Source organism: Aotus nancymaae, unplaced genomic scaffold, assembly GCF_030222135.1.
Source record: "Aotus nancymaae isolate 86718 unplaced genomic scaffold, 86718_ANA_hifiasm-v0.15.2.pri h1tg000016l, whole genome shotgun sequence".
Classification (NCBI taxonomy): domain Eukaryota; kingdom Metazoa; phylum Chordata; class Mammalia; order Primates; family Aotidae; genus Aotus; species Aotus nancymaae.
The window spans coordinates 46,411,823-46,438,852 of NW_026988428.1; the positions used below are offsets into that span (position 1 = coordinate 46,411,823).

The window sequence follows — 27,030 nt, forward strand, 5'->3', positions numbered from 1 at the left end:
TTGTGAAGATTAAATGAGATGTTTCCTGTAAAAACCTTAATTTATTGCGTGGAGCTAGGGAGGTGTTGGTCAAAGGATACCACGTTTCAGTTAGACGGAAGGAATAAGTTTCAGAGATCTAATGCATGGCACCATGACCACGGTTAATAATAATGTGTATTTTCAAACTGTTAAGAGTAGATTTTAAAAGTTCTTACCACAAAAAATGATAAGTATATAAAGTGATGAATATGTTAATTAGCTTTAGTCATTCCATAATGTAAACATATATCAAAACATTACACTATATCCCATAAATATATGATTATTTGTCAATTAAAAATAAGCTTGGTATGTTGTCTCACGCAGCCTAAGTACTTAATAACAATTAGTTTTATTATTATTGAAACTGCCACACTTTAGTCAACTCTGCAACCTTTCTAAGAACGTTTAAATTTTTGCAGAGGTTGACAGTTTTGTTCTAAATCCTCTCCACTCCCATCAAAGTTGAAGTGACCAACTCCACTGCCCTACAAACCAGCATTATTCCAGTGAGGTGACATAAGGTTTCTCACAAACTGCCTGGGATTCTTACTCTGTTCTCAGGGTGTCTTCCATGCAAGCCCCAGTTTTAAACAACAGTCTCTTCCTGAGATCAGCAGTAGCGGAGAGATTGGACGATCTAAAATCTAATGCATAGAGAACACTCTCCTTCAAGCCACACAGCACTGCGTCTCATTTTACAAAAAAAGTTTATGCAAGGCCTGGCTCGGTGGCTCATGCCTATAATCCCACCACTTTGGGAGGCCAAGGCAGGTGGATTATGAGGTGAAGAGATAAGACTATCCTGGGCAACATGGTGAAATCCCGTCTCTACTAAAAATACAAAACAATTAGCTGGGCATGGATTACATGCCTGTAATCCCAGCTACTCAGGAAGCCAAGACAGAAGAATTGCTTGAACCCAGGAGGCGGAGGTTGCAGTGAGCCAAGATTGAACCACTGCACTCCAGCCTGGTGACAGAGTGAGACTCCGCCTCAAAAAAAAAAAAAAGGACATGAGAGAAAGGGAGGCAGGGAAGGAGGTCTTTACTCTGCTTTATGGAGCAAAATAGAGATCTTTAGGGATGCTTTTGCAAAGTAGAAAGATGAAGGCAACATTTAAGTTATCTGACAAATGCCTCTCTCACAACGGGGAAAACAGAAAAGTCCATGAGTCCAGTTATAAGCCCTGTGCTCAGTGGCGTTCAAAGGAAAGAGAGTTGGAAGATGGGCATTCGTTGCTCTTCCCTAGTGAGAAGTAGTTTTAGCAGTAATTCACAGATCCTGATGTTGGCCAGGAAACCACCAGCTTCTAGGGAGGATTTGGACACATAATATAGTCATGGTCTTCATTATGCAGAATTGCTATGAGGACTCAAGAGAGAACACTTGCAGGCTCTTGACAAATGGTAACTATTATTTCTACTGAGCTGACCTCATCTGAAATCCTGGGTGATCCCAGGAGATATGTGTATCTTCCATGCCCAACATTTACTAGAGATTTCTCCTTCAGTGGCTTCTTAGTCCCCTGTATCTACATGTACTATGGATGCCAGCCCCAGCTCTAAAAAACTCTAAGGAAACTACTCCCTTCTCACAACTGTGCCAAAGTGGTGGGTCTGGGTGACTGTTTGTGCCCACAGAGGGTACTGAAGCGGACATAAAATCTGAGGGACAAATACACGGGCTGGGAAGTCACTTTGGTCTAATATAAAAGGTGAACTGGGCCAATCAGACTCCTCTCTAGAAATGTGGAATTGGGAGAGTGAGAAACTCGGTTGATTGGTAGCAGAGCCATAAAGAATGTGGCTGGCCACATCAATGGCAGAACTCCATGTGAGGGCTGAGAGCTTTCTGCTGTGGAGGCTTTGCAGGGCTGCCTTGATTTCAAAACCACTCTCCCATAAAGTCTGACTGTTCAGTCGTTCTGCTCATGGACACTATAAACATCTCTCCTAATATTATTAGTGTTGTTTTTGTGAGTCAGTGTCTCACTCCATTACCCAGGCTGGAGTGTCATGGTGCAATCATGGCTCACTGCAACTTCCAACTCCTGGGCTCAAGCAATCCTCTCACCTCAAGCCTTGTGAGTAGCTGGGACAGGCATGTGCCACCACATCCAGCTAATGTTTTACTTTTTGTAGGAACAGGGGCCTTGCTATGTTGCCCACGCTGGTCTTGAACTCCTGGGCTCAAGTGATCCGCCTGCCTCGGCCTCCCAAAGTGTTGGGATTACAGGTATGAGCCACCACACCCAGCCTTCTTCCGGTATTATTAAACATGTCCTTTTTTTTTTTTTTTTTTTTTTTTTGAGTTAGCTTGAATAAGTTTCTGTTTCCCCTGACCAAAGCATCCTTTGTTAAAACAGCACCTGCTTTTGGGAAGAACACACACATAGAGTTATGTCTAAATGTGTTAAGCAATTCCAGTCCAAGGAATTGTTTTAATAATTATAGGTGAGCCACAGTGGCTCACACCTATAATCCTAGCACTTTGGGAGGCCAAGGCAGGTGGATCACTTGAGCTCAGGAGTTCAAGACCAGCTGGGCCAACATGGTGAAACCCTGTCTCCACTAAAAATACAAAAATTAGCCAGGCATGTTACAGGTGCGCACCTGTAATTGCAGCTACTTGGGAGAGTGAGGCAGGAGAATTACTTGAATCTGGGGTGGAGGAGGTTGCAGTGAGCCAGTGTTACACCACTGCACTCCAGCCTGGGCAACAGAGTGAGACTCCATCTCAAACAACAACAACAAACAAACAAACAAAACCCCAAAAAACAATTTAATTACATAATGTAGTAAATCCTGTTGGTTCCTGACTTAGGCCTTCCTGATTTCCTCCTACTATAGAAATTGGGAGAGTTAAAGCTCTTGCTCTCCCAACATCCCTTGCAGCTAGGTCATGTGATGCAGTCTGGCCAATGAGAGGCGAATGAATATCTTTTGGGAGACAGGCTGCCCCTCGTTTCCATCTTTGCATAGAAATGTCAGGCTTAGAACTGCTGTCGCCACCTTGTAATCATGAATAGAAAGTCAAAGAAATGCAGAGATGCTATAAGCCCTGGCACAATGGAGGTGCTGAACCAACACCAGCAGCCACCAGATTTCAGCCTTCTTACTGTGTGAGAGAAATTGACATCTTAACTATTAGTTTGGTGCAAATACTATCAGTTAGACTTTCCCGTAGTTTGGAAGCCAAATATTTTCTAAATGATACACCATGAAAGTCAACAAAGAACTTGATCTGTTTCCTATATGGTAACATATAGGAAACGATATGTTAGGAAATGATATGATAGGAAATGATATTTTTTAAACCAAATACATGACCAACTTTTTGTAAATTAACTTCTCCAAACATCAGCTGAATGACAGAAACTCTCCAGGTAATTAGTCTAACGAGGGGATAAGGTATACATGAATAATGAGCAGGTCAGGTGCTGTGGCTCACGCCTGTAATCCTAGCACTTTGGGAGGCCAAGACGGGTGGATCACTTGAGGTCAAAAGTTCAACACCAGCCTAACCAACATGGAGAAACCCTGCCTCTACTAAAAATACAAAAATTAGCTGGGTGTGATGGTGCGCACCATAGTCTCAGCTACTTGACAGGCTGAGACAGTAGAACACTTGAACCCAGGAGGCGGAGGCTGCAGTTAGCCAAGAGCGAGACGCTATCTCAAAACAACAACAACAGACAAACAAACCTGTGATTGAAGACAGACAGTGAAAACACTGTAAGTGGAAGCTGCTCTACGTATAACCCAAGTAGGGAGAGACATTACTTCTGGTTAGGCAAGGAGGAAATCCGGGAAATCTCCATAGAAAAGCATCTAAGCTAAACTCAAGAGGAAAAAAGGATCTGGATGTTTGGAGTTGAGGAGGAAGGGCATTCTTGGCGAAACGAATAGTTTGAGCAAATACAAGAAACTGAAGGTCATGTTAGGGAAACAGCAAGTTCATTTTGGCTGGTACAAAAGAACAGGGATCAGAGGAGAAGACCAGACCAAATTATAACAAGCCGAGAAGACCAGACCAAATTATAACAAACCTTGAACACTAAGTGAACGGGAGTCTGAGCTTTACTCTCTATGCCTGGGCTGCCATTGAAGGTTTCCGAGAAATTAGAAGTCAGAGCAGTTTTTTAGGAAAATTCACCTGATTGCAATGTGTAGCATGGATTGGCGGAGGTAGAACGTGCCAGGAGGAGGCTGTGCAGCCATCTGGGTAGGAGGTGATGAGGGTGTGAACCAGAAGAGTCAAAGTGAGAATGGAGTGGGAAAAAGACACAGACGTGAGAGACGCAGAGATACAAAGATACAGCGGAAGTACATATAACATAAGTCGGCTACTGTCTGGATATGGTGTGTGAGTCACAGGAAGAATCATGCCAAAAATATTTTATTGTAAAAAAATATCAACAAAAACCTCATGTGGTACCTCTGGAGCTGAAGACAGGAATGGCTTAATGTAGATGTTGGAGTCATGCACCTTCAGGTCATGGTCCCCAAGTCCCCTGGTCACTCCAATAGTTGCCATTACCCGGGCCTAGGGGTATAAGCAGAGGGTCATCAGAAACACGCACACCGAAAGCATCCCATCCAGTGCGGCTGCCTGGGCTAGGGACAACCAGAGAAGTTTCCAGTTCCTCCCACCCATCTTTCCAGGCCCCCTGCTGCTAATGTATGTGGGTAGCTCTCACCAAGAAAGGGCTCACCAAAATCACTTCTGTATTTGAGGAGCGCTTTTTCTACCCATTATCATAAGCTTGACAGGTTGCTGCTGTTTCTTTTCAGCTTTCTTTTTTGGAGACCGGAAGGAAGGATGTCTAATAAACTAACTCCAATGCATGTGTGATTCTATGGCTATAGAAATCAGTGCACATCAAACCCAATAGGATTCATCCATCCATCCATCCATCCATTCACCCATCTTTCTGTTACATATCCACTACAAGTATTTGCTGAACACCACCTATGCCCTTAGTCCTGTGATAGGCACTGGTAAAAGATGTAAAAAATCAGAACAGCTCCTGGCCTCCCAGAGTTCACCTATTATGCTTTATGGCTGGAGAAAATAAACATAGCAATTCTACACTCTATCCTGCTAACATCTCCTCAAATTCCCTCTGGGTGGAAAGGAACAAAATGTCACCAGTGCTGTGACATAGCTACATAGAGACCTCAGGGCTGAGACCTCATGTTAAACTGTTTTTGAATGGTGTAAGAAAGCAACGCTATTATACCAATGTGTACACAGTCAGCTTAAATGTCTCCTGTGATGCCAAAGATTTGATTTACCCAAACATTTATTGGGTGCCTACTATGTATATACATCATGTGGTGGGGACACAAATGTCTAAGGTCTCGTCCCTACTATAATAAACTTGGGACCAGGCGTGGTGGCTCATGCCTGTAATCCCAGCACTTTGGGAGGCTGAGGCAGGTGGATTACTTGAGGTCAGGAGTTCAAGACCAGCCTGGCCAATATGGTGAAACCCCATCTCTACGAAAAATACAAAAATTGGCTGGGCATGGTGGTGGGCACCTGTAATGCCAGCTGCCCAGAGGCTGAGGCACAAGAATCTCTTGAATCTGGGAGGTGAGGTTGCAGTGAACTGAGATCATGTCACTGCACTCCAGCCTGGGTGACATAGCGAGACTCTATCTCAAAACAAAAAAACAAAAACAAAAAAACCCAAAAGAAACTTAGTAAGGGAGATAAGAGGGATATGTCTAATTAATAACACATAAAATATTGCTAAGTACTGAAAAACACGGGTTATGAAAATTTAGTGGAGGTAAAATTTCTACTGAGCAGGCTTCACGGAGGAGGTGGCACTACACTTAGCACAGAAAGGTGGACTGCATAGAGACGGGCGACACAGAGGGATGAAGTGAAAGTCATCTTGGGTGAAACGAAGCAGTGTCCTAACCCTGAATCATCAAAAATATTTCCTGTGCAGTATCATAGTTCAAAGATCTAAGCTTGAATTGTCACTCTGTTACCTGGGTGCTAAGAGTAATTACCTCCTATGAGTAAGGATGAAGTAAATAAATGCTAAGAAACACAGCAATCTAATATATTGTCTTCATCTTCATCCTAGTCTCTCAACAGGGCTGTGAGTTTTGAAGCTAGCCTTGGTTCAGAAGGTAGGCAGAGTTTACATTAAGCAGAAATGAAACCGTGACACCTTTTTGAGGGCAAGAGTCAGAGGGGACAAAGACGCGAGATGTGGCCGGGCACAGCAGCTCATACATGTAATCCCAGCACTTTGGGAGGCCAAGGCAGGAGGATCACTTGAGCCCAGGAGTTCGAGGCCAGCTGCAGCAACATGGCAGAACCCTGTGACTACAAAAAATACAAAAATTAGGCTAGGTGTGGTTGCTCATGCCTGTAATCCCAGCACTCTGGGAGGCTGAGGTGGGCGGATCACCTGAGGTCAGGAGTTTGAGATCAGCCTGACCAACATGGAGAAACCCCTATCTCTACTAAAAATACAAAATTAGCCAGGTGTGGTGGCACATGCTTATAATCCCAGTTACCTGGGAGGCTGAGGCAAGAGAATTGCTTGAATCCAGGAGGCGGAAGTTGTGGTGAGCTGAGATCGCGCCATTGCACTCCAGTCTGGGCGACAAGAGCAAAACTCCGTCGTAAAAAAAAAAAAAAAAAGCATTGGTAGACACCACCACTCAGCCAGGGGTGCTGTCTACCAATAAACACAAAATGGAGACACGGTGGCCTTTAAATAGGCCAACAGGTACAATGACAGAACTTGCCACCTGCCCATCACAAGATCGTCGAGCTTAAATTACCTGAAACGCTTGAGGAACATGATGTTTTGGTGAATTGAATTTTTTACTGAAATTAGAAAACCCTTGCTCCTTCAACTCTTATTGCTATAAACTTTTCCTATTGTACTAAGGAATGTATACTGAACATAACTGAACAGCTTATTTAATATTTACACATTTATGTCAGGTACCAGGCCAGACAGGAACTAGAAAAACAGGGGTAACAGGATGTGCTCCTGAGTTTACTGGAACTCACTGGATGTTAAAGGATAATACAGAGAATCTCGGCCCCACAAAGAAGCAGCAGGCATAAGTCACTGGGCTGGATGATGCCCATTAATGGTGCCCACTGTACCGAAAGGCACAAATATTTATATGCCTATTGGCCCTGACATGATTCTTAACCAGAGATTATGATTTGAAAGGTGTTTACTTTCATGAATGGGGCATGTTCATTTAAAAAGTGATTCCTACATGGATCAGATATTTGTGTTTTGTGTTTCTCCTTGAATACAAAACACAAGTCTTGAAATGTCTCCTTCCATTGAAATCACTGCCATTCTACACCAAGCCCAAAACCTAATCATGTTTGTTCTCAAGCTCTTGCTCTTTCTGATACACACACACACACACACACACACACACACACACACACACACACACACACACACACACACAGTCACTCACTCACTCAGCCCATGGAAGGCACTCTTTGGTTTTCTTGTGAGTCATTTCTTCTTGATAAAAACTACCGAGTGCTGAAAAAATGAAACACTGAAAAAGACTCTTCTTAATGTGACCACGTTTTTCACTTCTAATTGGAATGCTTTACACCGAGCTGAAATGTATTAGTGCACAGAGGAAGAACGCAATGCTTCAGAAGGTGTTCGTTCTTACTGGGAAATAGATTCCAAGCTTCTTTGTCTCTACTCCAGGATTTCGGCCTCCTCCAGACCTTTGCTCAGAGACCGCTTTGGGATCCACAGCCTTCCTTTGGGTCAATAATGCGCTGTTCAGGGCTGGGTTCTGACTGGGACCCTGGGAGCTGGGCTCTGGTTGATGTGATCCTATAGTCTAACTGCAGTGAAGCTTTGGAGTCTCTTCCATGGGACGAGTGGCAAATAGACTTCCGAAGTCTGAACTTCCACAGTGGAGTCTGAGAGCGCTTGAAGCAGAGAGAAAGCCACGGTTCCACATCTGTGGCTGCCCCTCACTTGGCTGCGTGATCTGCCTGAGCTGTTTTAACCTCATAGTCCCAGCTGCCTCGTCTGCCAAATGGATGTAACACAGCCAGCTTGACCTACCTCCCTGCTTGTTGTCAGATATTAATGAGATGCTGTGTGTGAAACTGGTGATGTTTAAACACTGTAAAAAGTTATTCAAATGGATCGGGAAGGGGAACGTTATTTTCACAAAATTGGCTTGAGTCCCTTGTGCTCACTGCCCACCTCCCACCCCACCACTCCCTGGACCCTGAAGACAGGAGGCCTGAAGGATGATGGATGGGATATGCTTTCAAGCTGTCAAGGCTATAAAATCACAAGCTGCTGAGTGGAACACACGGACTGCCACGGGCTACGTGGAGCGGCGACGGGACGGAGCCCTGTCCTCTCTACCCAGGGGAAGCACGCTTGCCTACCTTCTTGCCTTCTCCATATATAAGGGGGAACTTCAAGTCCTCATCCTCAATGGTTTTGTATGCCCTGTAGGGGGATAAACAACATTTTTAAAAAGGTTTGCACTCAATTACTGACCTGCTGCCCAGACACAGGCTGCTAGGGATTTCATTTTCCCTGAGACCTCATCCGCTTACCGCGGTGACTACCTCTTTCTTCAGAGGGAGTTGTTTGTTCTCTCTACAGAACTGTGTGTGTCTTTTAGCAAACCAGAAAATACTGTCTTTATATGCTTAAAGAGGGAGAAAATAAGTTGGCATACACATAATTAGCAAGAAGGGGAGATGGGTTTCTGGCCTTAGTGTCTGTGTAATCATGAAATGACCCAGTAATATAACTGGATTCTCATCATTAATCCAAAACTGTGAGAAACAGCAGAGCTCAAAGCGATGAATGGAGTGTGAAACTGCTTCCAGAGTTCTCACCTTCAGGGGTTGTTTATACCAAAACAGCCTTGTACTGGGATGGCTGGGGAAGAAATCTTTAGAGCCTGTTTGTCCTCTAAGCAAGGTTGGTAAAAAGTTCTTTGTTTCACAAGAGCTTTTAAATAGCCATGTGATACACAGAAAGAACCTTCAGTTTACGCCTCAGTGGTTTATTCCAGATAGGGTCCTCCAGATGCCACGGCCTACACAGTGGAGGCGGGTAAGATTAAGGGGACACAGCTGATGGAGACCGTGTCTTGCAATTTTGTTTATAACCAAGTTAAAAAACAAACAAGCAAATAAACAATTATTAGCCCAATTATTAGCTGTTTCACCCTGAGCATGTAGCTTCACCTTGTTCAGTCTCAGTTTCCTCATCTGTACAGGGAGGCTAACACACAGGATACAGAGAGCTCAGTACAGAGCCTGCACTTCATAAGAGCCCAATTAGTGGCAGTTACTATTAATACTTAGTAGATAATTAACACTTGGCATACCAGTTCACCTTTCTGCAAAATGGGGATAGCACTGCTCGTAACTTCAAAGAAGTTATTTAAAAGACTAAGGAAAAGATGGGGTAGGTTCTGCTGAGTTAGTGCTATAAGTAGATGCTTTTCTACAATAACATCTCCTGGCTGCATTAAGAAAACCTAATTTATTAAATGGCCCACCATTCCTGAGTATACCTAGGCTGCTTGGGAATGAATGTGAAATCAAATTTATGGAAGCTCTTGAGGTACAAAAGAATGTAACTCAATTTAAAAAGCATGCAACCCCAAAGTTAACGCAGGTCCATCCTCAGGAAGTGATTTGGATAAGTTGTCTTTCCCATGGGGTGGAGAATCAGTGAAGTTTTGGCCCCACATGCGCCTGAGCTGGAGTTCAGCATTGCCTGCTGTGTACCTCTGCACAAGGGGATGTGCTCTCAAGTGCTCAGGATCCTTAGTAGTCAATTAGGGCAAAACTTGGGGCTCATTCGTGAGATTGTTGCAAAGACTAAAATGAGGAAATGAATGTGAAAAGCTTAGGAGGTACTCAGCACTCTGCCTGGCACAACAAATGCTGCTGCAGTCGAGTGAGCCCAGAAGTATTCTAGGAATTGAATTTTCAAAAAAAGGAAATGTACTATTTCCTTCCCCCAAATCTACTAAATTAATGCAAAGTGGAAACAACCACTTTGATGTTTTACATACGCACATTAACTATTTTAAACACCGTGGTATACGAGCCCCTGGGGGAACAAATAAAGCTATTATTAGAAGAATTAAAAATTTTTAAAGTTTTCCAGGTGATTCTAATGTGCAGCCAAGGTTGAGACCCACTACTGTTGACCAAGCATCAGTTAGCTAACATTCAAAATGATTCAGCAACAGTCCCTTATCAGCTTGACCCTTAAGATGACAGACTACATGGCTCAAGGGAGAGGAGGAAAATGGCCTGAGAAAGGCCCTGAGATGAGCATGAACAGGAATTGGGGCCCCCATGTGGAGAGGGACATGCAGAGAAGAGGTGGCAGATGAGACCAGATGTAGAAAGGGGCTGGGCCTCGGGATCCAGGCACAGGAGGAGCCTGGATCTGGTGTGTAAGAGCTGGTTCTATGACTAGACATTCGTAGGAATTAAACAGTAGAAGGCAGGAATTAAACAAAGGCAGAGGCTGGAATTACATAGAGGCAGAAGGCTGCAGCTCTAGAACCAATGACTGGATATTACCTACAGCTCACAAGGGACAGGCGAAGAGCACTCTTAATAGGCTTAGAAAGGGAGTAAGAAAACTTCTCTCTCACAAGCCAGGTCATTGAATTCTCACATGGCAGTGTTGCAGAAGCATGAACTCCATGTCCCACAACTCTGAAAGACACACACTTAGAGTTGTTACCCACAGGACGAAACCAACTGCAAATTTTAGTATTACATGTTAGCTTCTGTTTCTTTATCTTCGGGAACAACAAAACACTGGACATAGAAACAATGGTGGAAAAGGAAGGTTTACTCCGCCCCGCCAGTGTTGGTTTTTTATCAGCTATGAGCACTCCCTCTCCCCCAACAGCTAATGACAGGGGGAACAGTGACCAATGAGGAGGAAAGGTACAGCACGCTTTCCCCACCCCTCTTTCTGAATCCTAAGCACAGTTCATCATATAAAGTTAAGTGGACTTCCATCCACAGTTACAAAGCCTTGAGTAATAAAGTGTAAAAGTACTCAAGAGTTAAAACTGGCAACTTGATTAGAGTTTGTATACATTAATAATAGCAAACAGTAATCACAGCAGCTATGATTTACTGAGCATCTTCTTCCTGCCAGACACCGGGCTCTGTGCTGACTCATAGTATCTAAAATCTCTCAACGACCTTGCATTGTCCTATCTCACAGATGAGAGAACTGAGCCCAGAGAGGTTAAGTTACTCCCTGCATGGCCTTAAAACTGGACTTGGGCCGGGCGCGGTGGCTCACGCCTGTAATCCCAGCACTTTGGGAGGCCAAGGCGGGTGGATCACAAAGTCAAGAGATCGAGACCATCCTGGTCAACATGGTGAAACCCCGTCTCTACTAAAAATACAAAAAATTAGCTGGGCATGGTGGCGCGTGCCTGTGATCCCAGCTACTCAGGAGGCTGAGGCAGGAGAATTGCCTGAATCCCAGAGGCGGAGGTTGCGGTGAGCCGAGATTGCGCCATTGCACTCTAGCCTGTGTAACAAGAGCGAAACTCCGTCTCAAAAAACAAAACAAAACAAAAAAAAACTGGACTTGGACTTTTCCAGAAAACATGACAAAGAAATGTGATGCTGGGATTTAGCTTTGGGAATTTCTCATTCTAGCCCAAGAGTCTGAAATGAGACCATTATTGTTCACTCTCATTGGGTGATCAGCTGGTATCTGATGAAGAAAAAGAGACTTTTGGCAAAAGAGGAAGGGGAATTTTCTGTGTGAGTGGCAAAAGAACAGAAGGGGATCACGTCTGTACAAAACCAGTGGCTACTCTAGTCCTGGGTCTACAGGGAAGAAGAGAGGGAAGTCAGCAGAAGTGATGGCCCATGTTCTTAGACCTGCAGCTGCTTTTCTGGCCATCTCACCAGAAGTGAGTGACCAGAGTCAACCAAGCCCCCTCCCACAGAGAACAGACCCTCCTCAAACTGCTCTCAGTTTAAGGAGGCCATCCAAGTTCTAGCCCATTTGGAAGGTCTGTCTGCTATTTTATATTATAGTCCGTGTCAAGGCTACAGGCCTGAATTTATGCCTCCAGCTTGTCCTTGGCTTCCTTCCTTCTCATTTGTGGGAAGTGAGAAGACAGGAGGGTGTTTGAAGCTTGGGAGCTCCAAGACATGGAGGTACTTTGGATTTGAGATGAATAGAGAGTGTCTAGTCATAGAAATAACTCTTCTACACCGGATCCTAAGATTTTTGAAATCCTAATTAAATCTTTAAGAATCCCAAAAAGAAATCACTTGCTAGTTTTACAATAATACAACTGACCAGAGAATATATCACTTGTTACAAGATGGCAAAACTGAAAGGCTTAGGAAAGATTTTTCTAGACAAACTCTCATTAATATTTTGGGTCAATTCCTTAATGAATATTTATGAGGCCAACTGAAAAAAGGATGAGATGAGAAAAAAAACACAAGGCTTAAAAGGGTTGCTAAATTCTTGGCTCTCCGTAACTGAGAGGCATTCTTCTCAGAAGTTTCCATTAAATACTTTTTTTAAAGTAATAGTTTCCTTTGTAATGTTGATCGTGCAAAGCTGTAAAAACAAGTCACTGTTAGTTTGGACCTACTGGAAGGAACAGTTCAGCATTAAGTAAGAATGAAATGCCACCAAGTCAGTTGTACCCCAAGTGTAGAAATCCTTTCTACCATACAACCTTGGTTACTGGCCTCTGCTGAATGGACTGCCGCAGACAGTCACTGTCCTAGGAGTTTTTTTTTTTTTTAATTGCATTTTAGGTTTTGGGGTACATGTGAAGAACATGCAAGATTGTTGCATAGGTAAACACATGGCAGTGTGATTTGCTGCCTTCCTCCCCATCACCTATATCTGGCATTTCTCCCCATGCTATCTCTCCCCAACTCCCCACCCCTCCGCTGTCCCTCCCCTATTTCCCCCCTGGCAGACCCCAGTGTGTGATGCTCCATCCCTGTGTCCATGTGTTCTCATTGTTCAACACTCGCCTATGAGTGAGAACATGCGGTGTTTGACTTTCTGTTCTTGTGTCAGTTTGCTGAGAATGATGGTGTCCTAGGAGTTTTATGGTACTTAATGTCAGCCCATTCCACTGGAGAACAGCTCTGGGAAATTCTTTTTTTTTTGAGATGGGAGTCTCACTCTGTACACTCTGTAGCCCAGACTGGAGTGCAGTGGTATGATCTTGACTCACTGCAACCTCTGCCTCCTGGGTCCTGGTTCAAGCAATTCTCTTGGCTCAGCCTCCTAAGTAGCTGGGATTACAGGAATGCGCCATCATGCCCAGCTAATTTTTGTATTTTTAGTAGAGACGGAGTTTCACCACGTTGGCCAGGCTAGTTTTGAACTCCTGACCACATGATCTGCCCGCAGTGGCCTCCCAAAGTGCTGGGATTATAGACGTGAGCCACTGTGCCTGGCCAGTTCTGGGAAATTCTTTCTTAAACTGGCCCAACCCCATTGGGCCATCTGGAAAAACATGAAATAAATCCAGACTATTTTCTGCTTGAGAGCTCTGCAATCGTTTGAAGAGAGCTATCTCAAAGTTTCCGTTTCCTTAGCTCTTTCAACTGTGCTCTGAAGTCCCATGCATCCAACGAACATTCACTGAGCACTGACTATTGTGGTAGTGGCCCCTCTAGGGTCTTTCTGGTTTGCTAGTGTCCTCAAAAAATGGCACCCAGAACTGAAAACACTTAAGATGTGGTCCAAATAAGAAAAAAAATTTTTACTTGATTTGATTTGGACCTTGCATTTTAAAAAATTAACGAAGCTCATATTTCCATCATGTGCATATGCATGTGTATTATTTTAGGGTTACATATGGAGACTCTGAGTTAAAACAAATGAAAAAACCCAGTCCACAAGAAAAAAGACCTGAAAAAGTTTTTTTTGGCTCATGGTTTCCTCTAGTTGATAATGACATACACAACAGATATTTTACCCTGAAGGGAGGACTCCATTGCCCTTATTAATGTTATCTTGTTAGTTTCAGTCCATTGTGCCAACCCACTGAGAACTTCCTGAGTTCAGATCCTCCCATCCAAAGTATCAGCTTTCTGTCTATGCTACATCATATTAAACTTGATAAGCAGCCCTGCCATCTTCATCCAGATCACTGAAAAAATCGCTAAGTGGAATCATTAGAGACTTTCCTCCTGGCCAAGCTAACCAGACATGGGTTGTGGCAACATTTCAGGCATGTGAAGGAAAGTTTGTGCAATTCATAAAAATTATATTCAGCATTATTCTTTTCCATGAAAATGAAGAGCCTATTAATTTCCTTTTTAATACCAACAACAAACGGTAAAAAGCTTGGCAGAATCTGGCCTGGTGGAGGGGCACAGAAGACAGACTCAACAGTAGAGCGTGGACAATGAGATATTAGTATTTGAGGAGGAGGTGTTTAGGATTAAAAAAGGCTGTCAACACTGGTCCAGACAGACACAGTCCTCAGGGACTTCAGCTCTCCTGGAATAGCTCTTGGGCTAACCACTATCTACTCAGCGTTTCTCCATCTCATCCAAAAGGCTAAGAGAAGAAACTATCAGACTTCTTACAAAGTCAGAATATATCTATGTATATAGTATTCAACCAGCCTAGAAACCCTACCCAACAAGGACAGACTACTAATTGAGCCTGCCTTCTTGGTGAACCTAAGCTGGCTCTCCTGATTATACCACCTCCAGCGAATGCCTTCCCTTCAAATCCCTCCTACTCCTCAGGCATGTGAGAGATGCTCATGGTTCCCACATCAACCCCACCCTTCTAGGCTGAGGCTCTCTCACTGCCCTTCTGTCAGTCCCTCCTGCCTCCTCTCCCTCTGGCTTACCCACCAGCCTTTCATGACACTCTCCCACCTGCCCTGATGACTTCAGTCTAGGTTCAGATTGCTTTTCCACTCTTTCCCAGAATGAAATTCTCAGCATGTTCTTAGAATTTGGTGGTACTTTTGGATTCCTGGCTTTATAACTCCTATCCGCTTCCTGCTGACCTTCCTCTCTGTTCCCCATCATCACCCTGGTCACGTGGCCTGCAGTAAGAACACCCCCCACCTCTGAGATTCAAGTTCTGAATCATCTTCTCTCTCACTCCCTTGTTGGGGCTCTCAGGCCAGTTTCCCTCCTTGCTCCTGCTCTTCTAATGACCTTCAGGCTATCCATGTTCCTGATCCTGTCTCCACTGTGGCAAAGCTTTTTGATACTTTTCTTTGCTAGAACTTGTCACCTTCTCGATTTTCCAGTAACACAACAGGGATTGACTACTTTGTCTGTTAACATTATGCCAAATACTGTCATCTCTACCTTTCAAACAAATCCAGAATCCTTGGATTTCAACGCCCTCCCTGCTGTCAGAGCCCTAGCATCACAATTTCTTGCCTACATTATTGGGACTGATCCATCAGGCCTTTGTGCAATGATCTAGGCAAGAGGCGATGGTGTTGGGATGATGTCACCAGGTGAATGGAAGTGAGAGTGTTGCAAAATTTTCTGATTTGACCCTCACCCCTGTTCTCAGAGCAAATGGAGTAATTATTTTAGAACGCCAGATCATGTCATTACCCTTCTCAAACCCATCAAAGTTTTCCACTGCACTCTAAATAAAAGCCAACCAACCAGATGGCCTTCTTTAACACTGCTCCTGTCCCCTGAATTTCCTAGTCCCCTTTCCTGCTTTATTTTTCTCCATAGCATCTACCGCCACCTAACAGTTAAAGAATTTTACTGCCTTACTATGGTTATTTTTTATACTGCTTCCTCATGCCCTTTAAGTTCTATGGGAATAGACTTTTGTTTTGCTACTTACGGCATCTCCTATACCCAGAAAAGTGTTCAACATATAATGGGTATTCAATAAATGTTTGGTTAAGCAAGCAAATTAATACTACCTTCCCTATGCAGAGGCTTTATTTGTATTTTCTTGTTCCATAATATATTTACAAAACAAAAGCAAAGAGCCTCCTTGTTTGGCTGCTGTCTGCGTCTGGCTATGCTGTTCCTGCTGATGCTCACTCACAAGTAACGCTTTCCCACCTCTTCCCTGGCAGGCTAGGTGCAGTCCTTACAGGCTCAGACATTCTCTATGAACATCTGAACTCGAGGTCCCCATGCAGCCACACCGACGCCCTTTTAGCCTGATGAGCAGCAGTTACAGAACTTCTCCACCATAAACATGCTTTGACTTTGTGGCAATTTTATATCTCAGTTCACCAAAGCTTTGCTCACATTGTCCTCATGGCTGGGAGGCCTGTTAGCAAATCTCCCCATTTCTCTCTTTTTTTTATTTTTTTGAGACAGAGTTCCACTCTTTCACCCAGGCTGGAGCGCAGTGGTGTGATCTCGGCTCACTGTAACCTCCACCTTCTGGTTTCAAGCGGTTCTCCTGCCTCAGCCTCCCAAGTAGCTGGGATTACAGGCACATGCTACCATACCCAGCTGATTTTTGTATTTTTAGAAAAGACGGGGTTTCACCATGTTGGTCAGGCTGGTCTTAAACTCCTGACCTCATGATTCACTCGCCTTGGCCTCCCAAAGTGCTGGTATTACAGGCATAAGACACCATGCCTGGCCCCACATTTCTCTTTTAATCCACAAGCGTCCCTCTCCAGCTTCAAGTTCTCCATTGAATTCCCCTCATCTTAAAATAGAATCCAATGATGAGGCCCTCTATGATCTGGCCTTTGCACTCTGACATCTTTGCTCACTCAGCTATGCTCTCATAACACTGGCTTTCTTGTTTTTTTGACATGCCATGGGGCCTGGTTATTCCTTCTGCCTGGGCCATTCTTCCCTTCGATCCTGCCATGGTGGCTCCTGGGCATCACTCGGAAAGGCCTTCCCTGACCACTCATCAAGAGGTCCAGCGTTCCCTGCTCCTGCTCATCCTGCTTCAGTGCTTCAAACACAATCTGAAATGCTGTTATTAATTTGTTTACTTGTTTACCTTCTGTCCCCACATCCTGCACATTAGCTCCATAAACGCATGGACTTTCTTGCTATGTACCTCTCTATCCTTGTATCTATAATTGTGTAGGCACATGGCAGACATAAAGTAGACACTAGCTAAACGAATGAATGAATAAAGGCAGGCTGGCATGTCTCGATTAGCATGTCAGTTTCCCTCTTAAGATATCCCCCATTCACTCTGCCTTCAGTTTTTTATGGCTAAAATTCATGGCTGGGTTCCCATTGGTGATACCTCTGACATATACTTACCTATTTACATTAAAATTTCAAGTTCCCCTTTATTATTAATATATTTACATATAGTTATAAAATTATAAAAAAATAACATTTATGATTTTCTTGTCTATTCCTTTCTCAGCGAGTTCCTTAGTACCACCTGAGAATGGCAGTTTTGTTTTTTTTTGGTCACAGCTATTCACCAGCATATATGGTGTTACCAAGACAACTTGCTAACTTAGTTTAAAGGCAAGTTCCTCACTTAAAGTTCCTCCTAGTCTTTGCTGGATTCCTCCATTTCCAGGAAGAGCCCCTACGCTGATTGCTTAACCCATGGGCCAGGAACCCAGAGTTCACACTTTGGCATCATCTACATAAGTTGCTTCCCATGATCTTTCTTCTCTCCCAAGTCATGACCTTGAACTACATACAGAGAGCAAGAGAGCAAGAGAGAAAGAGAGAGAAATGACTACTTGTTTCCCTAAGTCTTAATTCCCTTAGCAAGACTTCAAAGTCATTTAAGAGGAACGTGATCCCCTCTGGAGGCATAACAGGACCCTCCCTTTGGGAACAGCATAATCTCAACAACCCACTCGTGTAACTCCACTGACACACACCAGCGAGTCACATTCTTCCACTAACCTCTAGACATTGCCTTGGCTGCCTCTCCTCCCCTGGGATCTTCCTTCCTGGAGCCTCTCTTCCCTCCTGGCAGAGCCCACTGTGGTATTAAAGCACACCAGGCTTGGAGTCAGAGGTTCTGAAATCACATCTCAATCCTCATGTGAACTGGCTATATGAATCTGGGAAAATCCCTCAGACCTCACTGAATCTGCCTCTTCAGCTGGATACTTCATAGGATGCTTGCAAGGATTAAGCACAAATATGTCTGGGAACGTGCTTTGTGAAGGATAAGGTGTTATTTAGCCATCAGTTGTGGTTATTAAGGTCTTTGGAGCCTCATTCTTTCTTCAACGCAGATGTGGAGCTAACAGGCCACCGTCAGCAGGAAAACACAGTACATCCCCATAGGAAAACCACTTCCTGCTGAGCAATCAAGCCACGTGATTCATACTTTTTCTACCATAAGCATGAAGGAGAGTACTCGTGCAACTTTACCCAGAAGAGTCCATTGTTCTGCTCTAAAGTGAGGACTCAGACACTCAGAAGGATACCTCAGAGCTAATAATCTAAAGAAGGTATAGTTGGGTTAGATTGATATAGTCATAAAAGGAGGCTTTTTTTTTTTCTTAGCCGGGAGCTCAGTGCCCCTCCAGGAGGGAGGGAGAAGCTACAGGTAGCCTTGTTTTCTTTTTGTTAGAAACCAAGTCTTAGCCCAGCAGAGGCACATTGCATAGGGCTGGGTGGGTTTGAGTGGAGCCTGGAGCACAGTAACATCTTGGGTCCCTCTTTTTGCCTTCTTATAACAAAATCTCAGCAGTGGCTTAAATCTCAGGAGGTCTAGGATGAAACATCACCCAGGCCTGGCTGGTCAGGAACAGACACAAGCCTGGAGTCCAAATGCTACTTGTCGCTTTTAAGAGCTTGGCATGACCCCAGTTAACCAATTCTGGAATCCGCAAAGGCTCTCCCTTGACTCCCCTCTCCCTACACCCACCCTCCTGAGACCTTCCTGGAAAAAGCAATGCAGGATTGGCAATCCCCTCATGCTTCCTTTTTTCTGCCAGCCATCTCTATTTCCAAAGGAATCAGGCCCTAAGCCTAACCACAGTGCTCAGTAAATGGAGGCTGCTTTCTGATCCTTCAAGCGGCCTTACAGCAGGCAGCCAGCTCTTCCTCGCTCACTACATGAAAGAGAGAGAAAGAGTGTGTGTGTGTGTGTGTGCGCGTGCGTGCGCGCGTGTGTGTGTGTTTCCTTTAAGGCTACACAAGAAGAGTTTGATGTTTGGTTAGGTCTTACTATTATTTTTTAAATGTCATCTTTTAAGAATACTTTTTTTTCCTGGTTTCTAAGATTCACTTTGTTTTTGGATGGAAACTGTCTGCCAGAAAGACAGAGCTGTGCCGTGAGGGAGAGTGAATCTGAGGCAGGCTTGACAATGGCAGGCTCAACTCAGGGTTGTGGAGCAAGGATCACTCCCTGGGGTGAGTCTGAAGAGGCCGAGAAACACTCTCTATCCAGCTGGGAGTTTTGGGGTTTAGAATGTTTGGGGATGGGCTGGGCACCGTGGCTCATGCCTATAATCCCAGCACTTTGGGAGGCTGAGGCGGGAGGATCACCTGAGGGAGGGAGTTCGAGACCAGCCTGGCCAACATGACAAAACCCCATCTCTACTAAAAACACAAAAATTAGCTGGACATGAGGGCGGACGCCTGTAATCCCAGGTACTCAGGAGGCTGAGGCAGGAGAATCACTTGAACCTGGGAGGTGGAGGTTTCAGTGAGCCAAGATTGTGTCACTGCACTCCAGCCTGGGTGACAAGAGTGAGACTCTGTCTCAAAAAAAATAATGTTTGGGGATAGACCCAACATCTCACCCCAGGCTCATCATTGTATAGCAGGCTTTAGTTACACATAAATTTAGTTTTTGGGGTCATATTCTGACTCATTGGGTTCCTGAATTTATGTGTTGGGAGCTATGTTCAGTAGGTCTCTGAATGATAAGATCCCTGGGAAAGTTACACTGTGGGACGGGGGCTCTCTGAACAAATGCTACCTTGTTTCCTTTCTTTAGTCCTTGCAGTGTCCTTTAAAGTAGCTGAAGCCTATATGCCTTAAGCTGTGAACGACTTGATAGACTTCTGCTAATACAGTGCAAGTTAGATTCAGGCACAAATAGTATCTTTGAATTGTGAGTGTGATTAATATTTGGTGATAAATAGAAGAGGGCTGGTAGCAGCCTAGCTTGTGCGTTCCTGGCTACCTGTGATGAAAGAAACCACCTGTTCATCTCCTCACCCACATGAAAGGCTGCTGGCCTTTTTTCTCCGGGAAAACTCTCCATAGTGGGGCCCTAGCTCTAGTCCCTGACAATGCAACTGCCCTTTAGGAAATCGCCTGACTGGTAGGATTAACCCACAGTCCCTGGGAAAATGCCTACTTCCTCATTTCTCCCCATCAGCACACCTAAGCTAGACCTGGCCTGGAGTTCTAAGAGTGGTAATCACTCCCTCTTTTGGCCTAAAGACGCTTCTTTTTCTCACCAGGCCTGTGGGGAGTATCAAGAGGCAACAGAGATCGCTCTCATTTTACTGGTCAATGCTCTTTGGGAGAGTCTACTGCATTACAGCAGAGGTCTCACCAGTGGTAAGAAATATATCAATCCTGTTAACCTGTGTATGCACAAACACATTGCAAAAAACAGTATTTACCCTAACTATGTGATATACACCAATATTTTCTTTCTATCCTGTGCTACTCAATTTGTTTAAAATGCTGCTCTCCATATACTAAACTGATTTCAAAACCCTGTGAGTGGGTCCCCACCCACAGCTCAAAGTTTGGTACAAGAACAGACCCTACTCTTAGTAGCTTCCAAATTAAGAGCTCAGGCTTTAACCAAATAAAAATGATGGGTTCTATTGGATTCATTTGCAAATATTTACTGAGCACCTAGTAGGTGCCGGCCACTGGCACAGGTGCTGGGGATTTGGAGTAGAATAAAGGAAATAAAGTGAAAGTCATCTCTTGATTCATAGGCTGAGTTCAGCAGCAGAAAAGGACCCACTTGGAAAAAAGGATTCAATCAGTATTTTTTTTAAGTTATCATGTGTATGTATAAAACAGAACTAATAATATTTCAGGATAAAACATTCTGAATGAGTCTTAAGGAAATTCCAGATTTGAAAAATTATTTCTGATTCAGTATCCACTTGGTGTGCATTCACACTTGGCCAGAAGAGCCTCACATTCTCATCAATAACATTTAGCTCTCCCTACGGATATGAATCAGAGACCCTGACTTCATGAGCACACAAATGTGGAGTGATTTCAGCTTTCTCAGGGACCATTTATTCTAAAATAAACATGAATTTCATTAACATTCCCTTTACTCTGTATGAGATCAAGTCAATATATACAAATCAGGGTCTGAACAAAATTGACCCCACAGCTACAAATGGTGGGGTGAAAATAGCAAATAGATTATTAATTACAAAGAGGGCTTCCGCTGCACAGGCAGTTCCTCTGTGTTGGCCCTTGAAGCCTTCCCCTCACAAAGCTGCTCCCACTCCAGTCAGGTGGATATTCGTTTCATGGAGCAGAGTCCTGCAGTGTCCCTTAGAGAAGCCACATGCAAGGACTTTATGCTACATCATTTCAAGGCTTTCCACCCAAGTGCCTTTGAACTGATAACATTACACAGTGCAGAGCTCAAGTATCACTGCTTTCCTGAGTCTTCTGTTTTATCTTTAAAAACCATGAGAGTTTTGCACAAGCCTACACATGAAGTCCTTCTACCTCACTCCCAAAATCTTTAGGTGAAATAGAGGCTTAACTTGTGGCTTCCCACACTCTTCTGAAATCTTCTGCTAATCCCCACGTTATTCAGGTCCCCAAGGGAAGCAGTACAGGCCTGAATAACAGCTGTCGATATTTACCAATCGGAGGAACACCACACTCTTGGCTTCCCCATCGAGGTGGCCCTGTTGTTTCAGAGGATGGAGAGCAAAGGCAGGCATTGTTCGATTTTCTGCTATCACCTCACCCCCAGCACTTAACAGATTTTCACATACCACAATGTTTATTATACACACTTGTTCCAGGCACTGTTCTAAGCATTTATATTTTTTTAAAACTTGCATAATCCTCACTGTAACACTGTCATGTAGATAGGAACATTATCCTCATTACACAAATAAGAAAATGGAGGCTGGGCGCGGTGGCTCACGCCTGTAATCCCAGCACTTTGAGAGGTCGCGGAGGGCAGATCATGAGGTCAGGAGTTTGAGACCAGCCTGGCCAATATGGTGAAACCCTGTCTCTACTAAAAAATACAAAAAATTAGCCAAGTGGTGGTGCGTGCCTCTAGTCTCAGCTATTCAGGAGGCTGAGGCAGGAGAATTGCTTGAACCCGGAAGGCGGAGGTTGCAGTGAGCTGAGATTGTGCCACTGCACTCCAGCCTGGGCAACAGAGTGAGACTCCATCTCAAAAAAAAAAAAAAAAGAAAGAAACAAAAAGAAAAAGAAAATGGAGGCATAAGAGAGGTGAAGCTTACTTCAGGTCTGCCCCACGTCTTACACTCTTAACCACATTTCTCTGCCCCTCTGTGAAGAGCTAGGAATCTGTATAAATACCATAAAATGGCATGATTTGCACAAGAATGTTTAATGATTAATTCTCTTCCTAAAATTGTAAAAAAATTTTTTAAAGTCCATCCTCACATTCTAGGTTTTTAAAATGATAAGTCACACAGAAGTTAAAACACAACAATACTCCTAGGGTGGAAAACTCTGTGTCTCTTAACAATAGGGCAGATGTACAAGGTCACCATAGAATTAGATTTAACCCCAGCTTTGGCGTTCAAACTGTTCAGGTGCAATAAACTGAAAGACTCCAAATTTTCCTATGTAGGTGCTCAGCTTTCCACAGGGCGATCCAGTGTGACCCAGAAGATCAAGCCTTGAGGGTGGGGTGCGTATCATTTACTGAGGATGAGCAGGGAAGAGAAATTGTTAAGTTAAATGCCTTGGGCAGTATGATCTCCTAACCTATCCCATGTATTTATACCATGCGTGCAGCCTGGATTATCCAGGTTATGGGCACAAAAAGGAAGAAGAGGAGGCCTAACCTGACCCTGACCTGAAGGCTTTGCCCCTAACTTGATTGCACCTGAAGGCTTTACCATCCCTTATCAGCCACTGCCAGTCCAGCCTACTGGCACCTTATGAACAGTCACTGGCTCACTGCAGGTGGACAAAGACATTCCCAAGCAATAGCAAGGGGATAACCAGGGGCAAAGACCACCAGCAGCCCAGGAGTCACACAACTTACAGCTCAGGCTGCCCAGCGCTCTTTAACCAATCACTTCTGCAAGCTGTTCATATCCATTGTAAGAAAGTCTATGGCCGCCCAAGGTGTAAGTTTAAGAATACATAGCAATCCCCTGGGGCAATTATTAAAAAATACAGAATCCACAGGGATTCTAATTCAGCAGATAAGGTAGATCCTGGAATGCTTTCAGTAATTACCCCAGATGACAAAGCTTCACTGTGGGTAAATCTTTGTCTATCAATTTTGTAGGAAACTGTAGTCATGCATTTATGGCCCTGTCCTGACACTAGACTATAAGCACCATGAGGCTTGGGACTGTTTTATTCTTCTTTGCATCTTCAATGCCCAACCTAACACCCGGTTCACTGAATGAATAATGGTTGAAACTGACTGCCCCACAGAGATGAAGCTCTGTGGCTCCTCCTTTAGGTACAGAGAGTGATACATAGCATCTGACCTACCCTGGAAGACTGACAAGGCTGATTCCGTCTCAGCAGAATCTGAACCTAGAACATGGCAGAATATGATTGCTTTTGCCAGAGCAACCAGGTGAAGAACAAAAAGTGAATGTGTTCCATCCCCTCGTGAGGCTTCTGAAGTTTTCCTTAAGATCTGATCCCAACAAAGGAGAGTGGCCACTGACAGACAGCACGCTGGTCCTGCAACACCGCTGGCAGCTTTGTTATCGGTCTTTCTGGTTCTTACAGCGAAATCTACATTCAGCTCTCCGGCAAGGGACAGACACAAAACTTCAGCCCCTCTAAGTCTGAAGGTAAGAGGACAGTGGTGGTAGGATGAGATTTTTCAGGGTTTGGAGTGGTGGCTCTGCAGCTCTTGTGTGTGAATTACGAGGATAAGCCCAGAAGCAAGGAGTGTTAAACCAGCACCCCAGCTGATTCAGATGAAGACGCCCCCGGGCCGCCACAGGTGAGCCTCTTCATAGGATTATCAGCTGGAAACCAGCTGTGCCAATTTCCTACTAGGAAATTTGGTGAGCCAGGAAAAGCAAAAATAAATTATCAAGGTCTGGTAAGAGGGAACTAATTATAACTAGAAGAGCGTTGGCTGGACACAGGAAAATGTTTCCTTGATGGGCTTTGTCTGTACCTGGAAAATTTCAGGAGTGGTAGTGTACCTACTTCTCTGCAATTTCCTTAAAAATGGGATCCTAAAAACAGGTTGAGTATTGGCCCATACGTCCTTTTCTTTTTTTCTTAAATCATCTACTAAGTCACTATAAAAATTTTCTTTTTATTCATTTATGATTTATTTTGGATTCAGGAGGTACACGTGCAGGTTTGTTGCATTGGTGTACTGTGTGATGCTAAGGTTTGAGGTACGGGTGGTTCCATCACCCAGGTGTCAGCATAGCACCCAGTAGGTAGTTTTTCAGCTTATGGCCCCTCCTCCCTCTTCTCCTAGTAGTCCCCTACATGTCCTGGATATAGATATTGTCAGCTGTGTATTTCTGCCCTGTGTGTCATTTTCATACTTCATATTCTACCCTTAAAGTGTGGAGCTCTTAAGGGTAGGAAAATAAAATTATGTTCATTATTGCCATCCTTAGCCTGGCATTCAAAGTTCTCCGTGAGCTGACTGGAATATACTTACCTAGTTTAATGGTTTGCTTCACTGCCTGCCACTGTTCTACACCCTCTCGCTCCCTCCTACACGTCACTTACGTGAGCCTCCCAGGACTGTTATCTAGCTGATATACACCAACTGTACACGAAGGGCTAAAACACTGAAATACTCTGTGCTAGTCAGCAAATAATGGCTGTCTTAATCTCCATGAATGCCTCCATCTGCTGCTGTGGACTCCCCTAAAATCTCCAAGATGTAACAGTAAATAAAGGGTTAATGCCTGGCACAGCAGGGGGGCTACAGGACCCTGCTGCAGCCCAGCTGGGGCCTACTCTTCCATGTTGATTGTCCAAATATTTTGAATATTATCTCTGGCTTCCACATTCCCAAAACACACATCACATTTTCACCCCTTTGGGCTTCTGCTGGCACAATGCCCTTTGCTTAGAATGTCCTCCCCACCACCCCAACCTTCTTGAAACCCCTCTCATAATTTAGATCTTGGTTCAAACAGTCTTCTCCAGAAGTCCTCCCCAATCCCAATCTCCCCTCTCAAAACAACTACTCCCTCCACCACAGCTACAGGCATTTTCTTTAAACCCTTTTGTATAACTAGTCTTTCGTCTTGCTGTAGTTATTTACACATATGTTCCAACAGATCTACTTCCCCTACTGCTGAAATTTTAAGAATAGGTTTAAAAGTAAAATGATATTGTTCAATACATTTCCAGAAAGCCAGTCTTGGGCCACATGGCAATCTCTTTAAAGCTAATATAGTCCTATCTGATGAGATCCTTCCTATGCAAGGACATGCTTTAACCACAGACGGGATTGGCCCTCCCAGCTTCTTGGGTATGGTTTGGAAGGCTACAGGAGTAAATTAAAAGGTCCAGCATCAGCTAAGCACACTGGCTCACACCTGTAATCCCAGCACTTTGGTAAGCCGAGGTGGGCGGATCATTTGAGCTCAGGAGTTCCAGATCAGCCTGGCCAACATGGTAAAAGCCTGTCTCTACTAAAAATACAAAAATTATCTGGGCATGTTGGTGAACGCCTATAATCCCAGCTACTCAGAAGGCTGAGACACCAAAATCGCTTGAACCTGGGAGGTGGGAGGTTGCAGTGAGCCAAGATTGCAGGAGAATTGCTTGAACCTGGGAGGTGGAGGGTGCAGTGATAATAGTTAGGATATCGTGGGTTAGTATTGTTGTAGGTATATATATAGGATATCATGGTTTAGTATAGATGCTGGACTTTTTTTTTAAGAGACAGAGTGAGACTGTCTCTTAAAAAAAAAGTCCAGCATCTAGGCACCAGAAGAAAATATAAACAAGTCTCCAAACCAAAAAAACACCCTATCAAATAATTCCTGGGTCGGAGGGGCTGGCAAGGGGCTTCCTGGCTGCACTCATGGTGCTCTTCTGACAGACAAGAGCTCTGCCTTCTCTGTGCCAAAGCCATCTTCATCTGCCATGCTGTAGGACAGACCTGCTAGGCAGAGGCAGCCAGCAGACTTGATCCGACTTCAGCTTCTTCTTGAAACTCCCTTTCTTTGTCTTTTTGGTTTCTAGCTTCTCATTACCTTGCAGAAGCAGCATTTCAGCAAATAATAGATTGTAAACCTCCCAAGGCCAGCACCAGCTCTTGCTGACCCCTTTCAATCTCCATAATAGCTACTGATTACAGTAGTAGAAACTCATCGTGCACTATTACATGCCAGGCTTTGTTCAATGCCCTCAACTATACTAACCCACGATATGCTAACTATTATCAAGTACTGTTTTTTTTTTTTTTTTTCGATCTTGTTCTTTTGCCCAGGCTGGAGTGCAGTGGTGTGATGACAGCTCACAGCAGCCTTGACTTCCTGGGCTCAGGTGATCTGCACACTTCAGCCTTCTAGGTAGCTGGGACTACAGGCACGAACCACCATGCCCAGAAAATTTGTGTATTTTTTGTAGAGACAGGGTCTTTCCATGTTGCCTGGGCTGGTCTTGAACTCAGGGCCTCAAGGGATCCACCCACTTCAGCCTCCCAAAATGTTGGGATTACAGGCATGCGCCACTGCACCTGGCCTCAAGTACCATTATTAGCTTCATTTTACAAATGGGGAAACCAAGGCTGAGAGTGACAAAATGATCTGTCCAAGCAACACAGGTGGGGACTGGCCCAGCTGGGCACTCTGGCTCCAGCGTCCTTGCTCTTAACTACTA

The 27,030-nt window shown here is 44.2% G+C and overlaps 1 protein-coding gene across 1 annotated transcript in view; it reads right to left on the bottom strand.

Moving 5' to 3' along the window:
* The window catches only part of PPM1H (protein phosphatase, Mg2+/Mn2+ dependent 1H), a 287,339-nt gene that overhangs the window by 49,106 nt on the left and 211,203 nt on the right, over positions 1 to 27,030 (bottom strand). Inside the window, exons 7-8 of the mRNA XM_021670238.2 lie at positions 8,455 to 8,518; positions 4,462 to 4,569 (exon numbers count right to left, since the gene is read on the bottom strand). Coding sequence (XP_021525913.1) covers positions 4,462 to 4,569; positions 8,455 to 8,518 — 172 coding nt within the window. The remainder of the gene's footprint in view (positions 1 to 4,461; positions 4,570 to 8,454; positions 8,519 to 27,030) is intronic.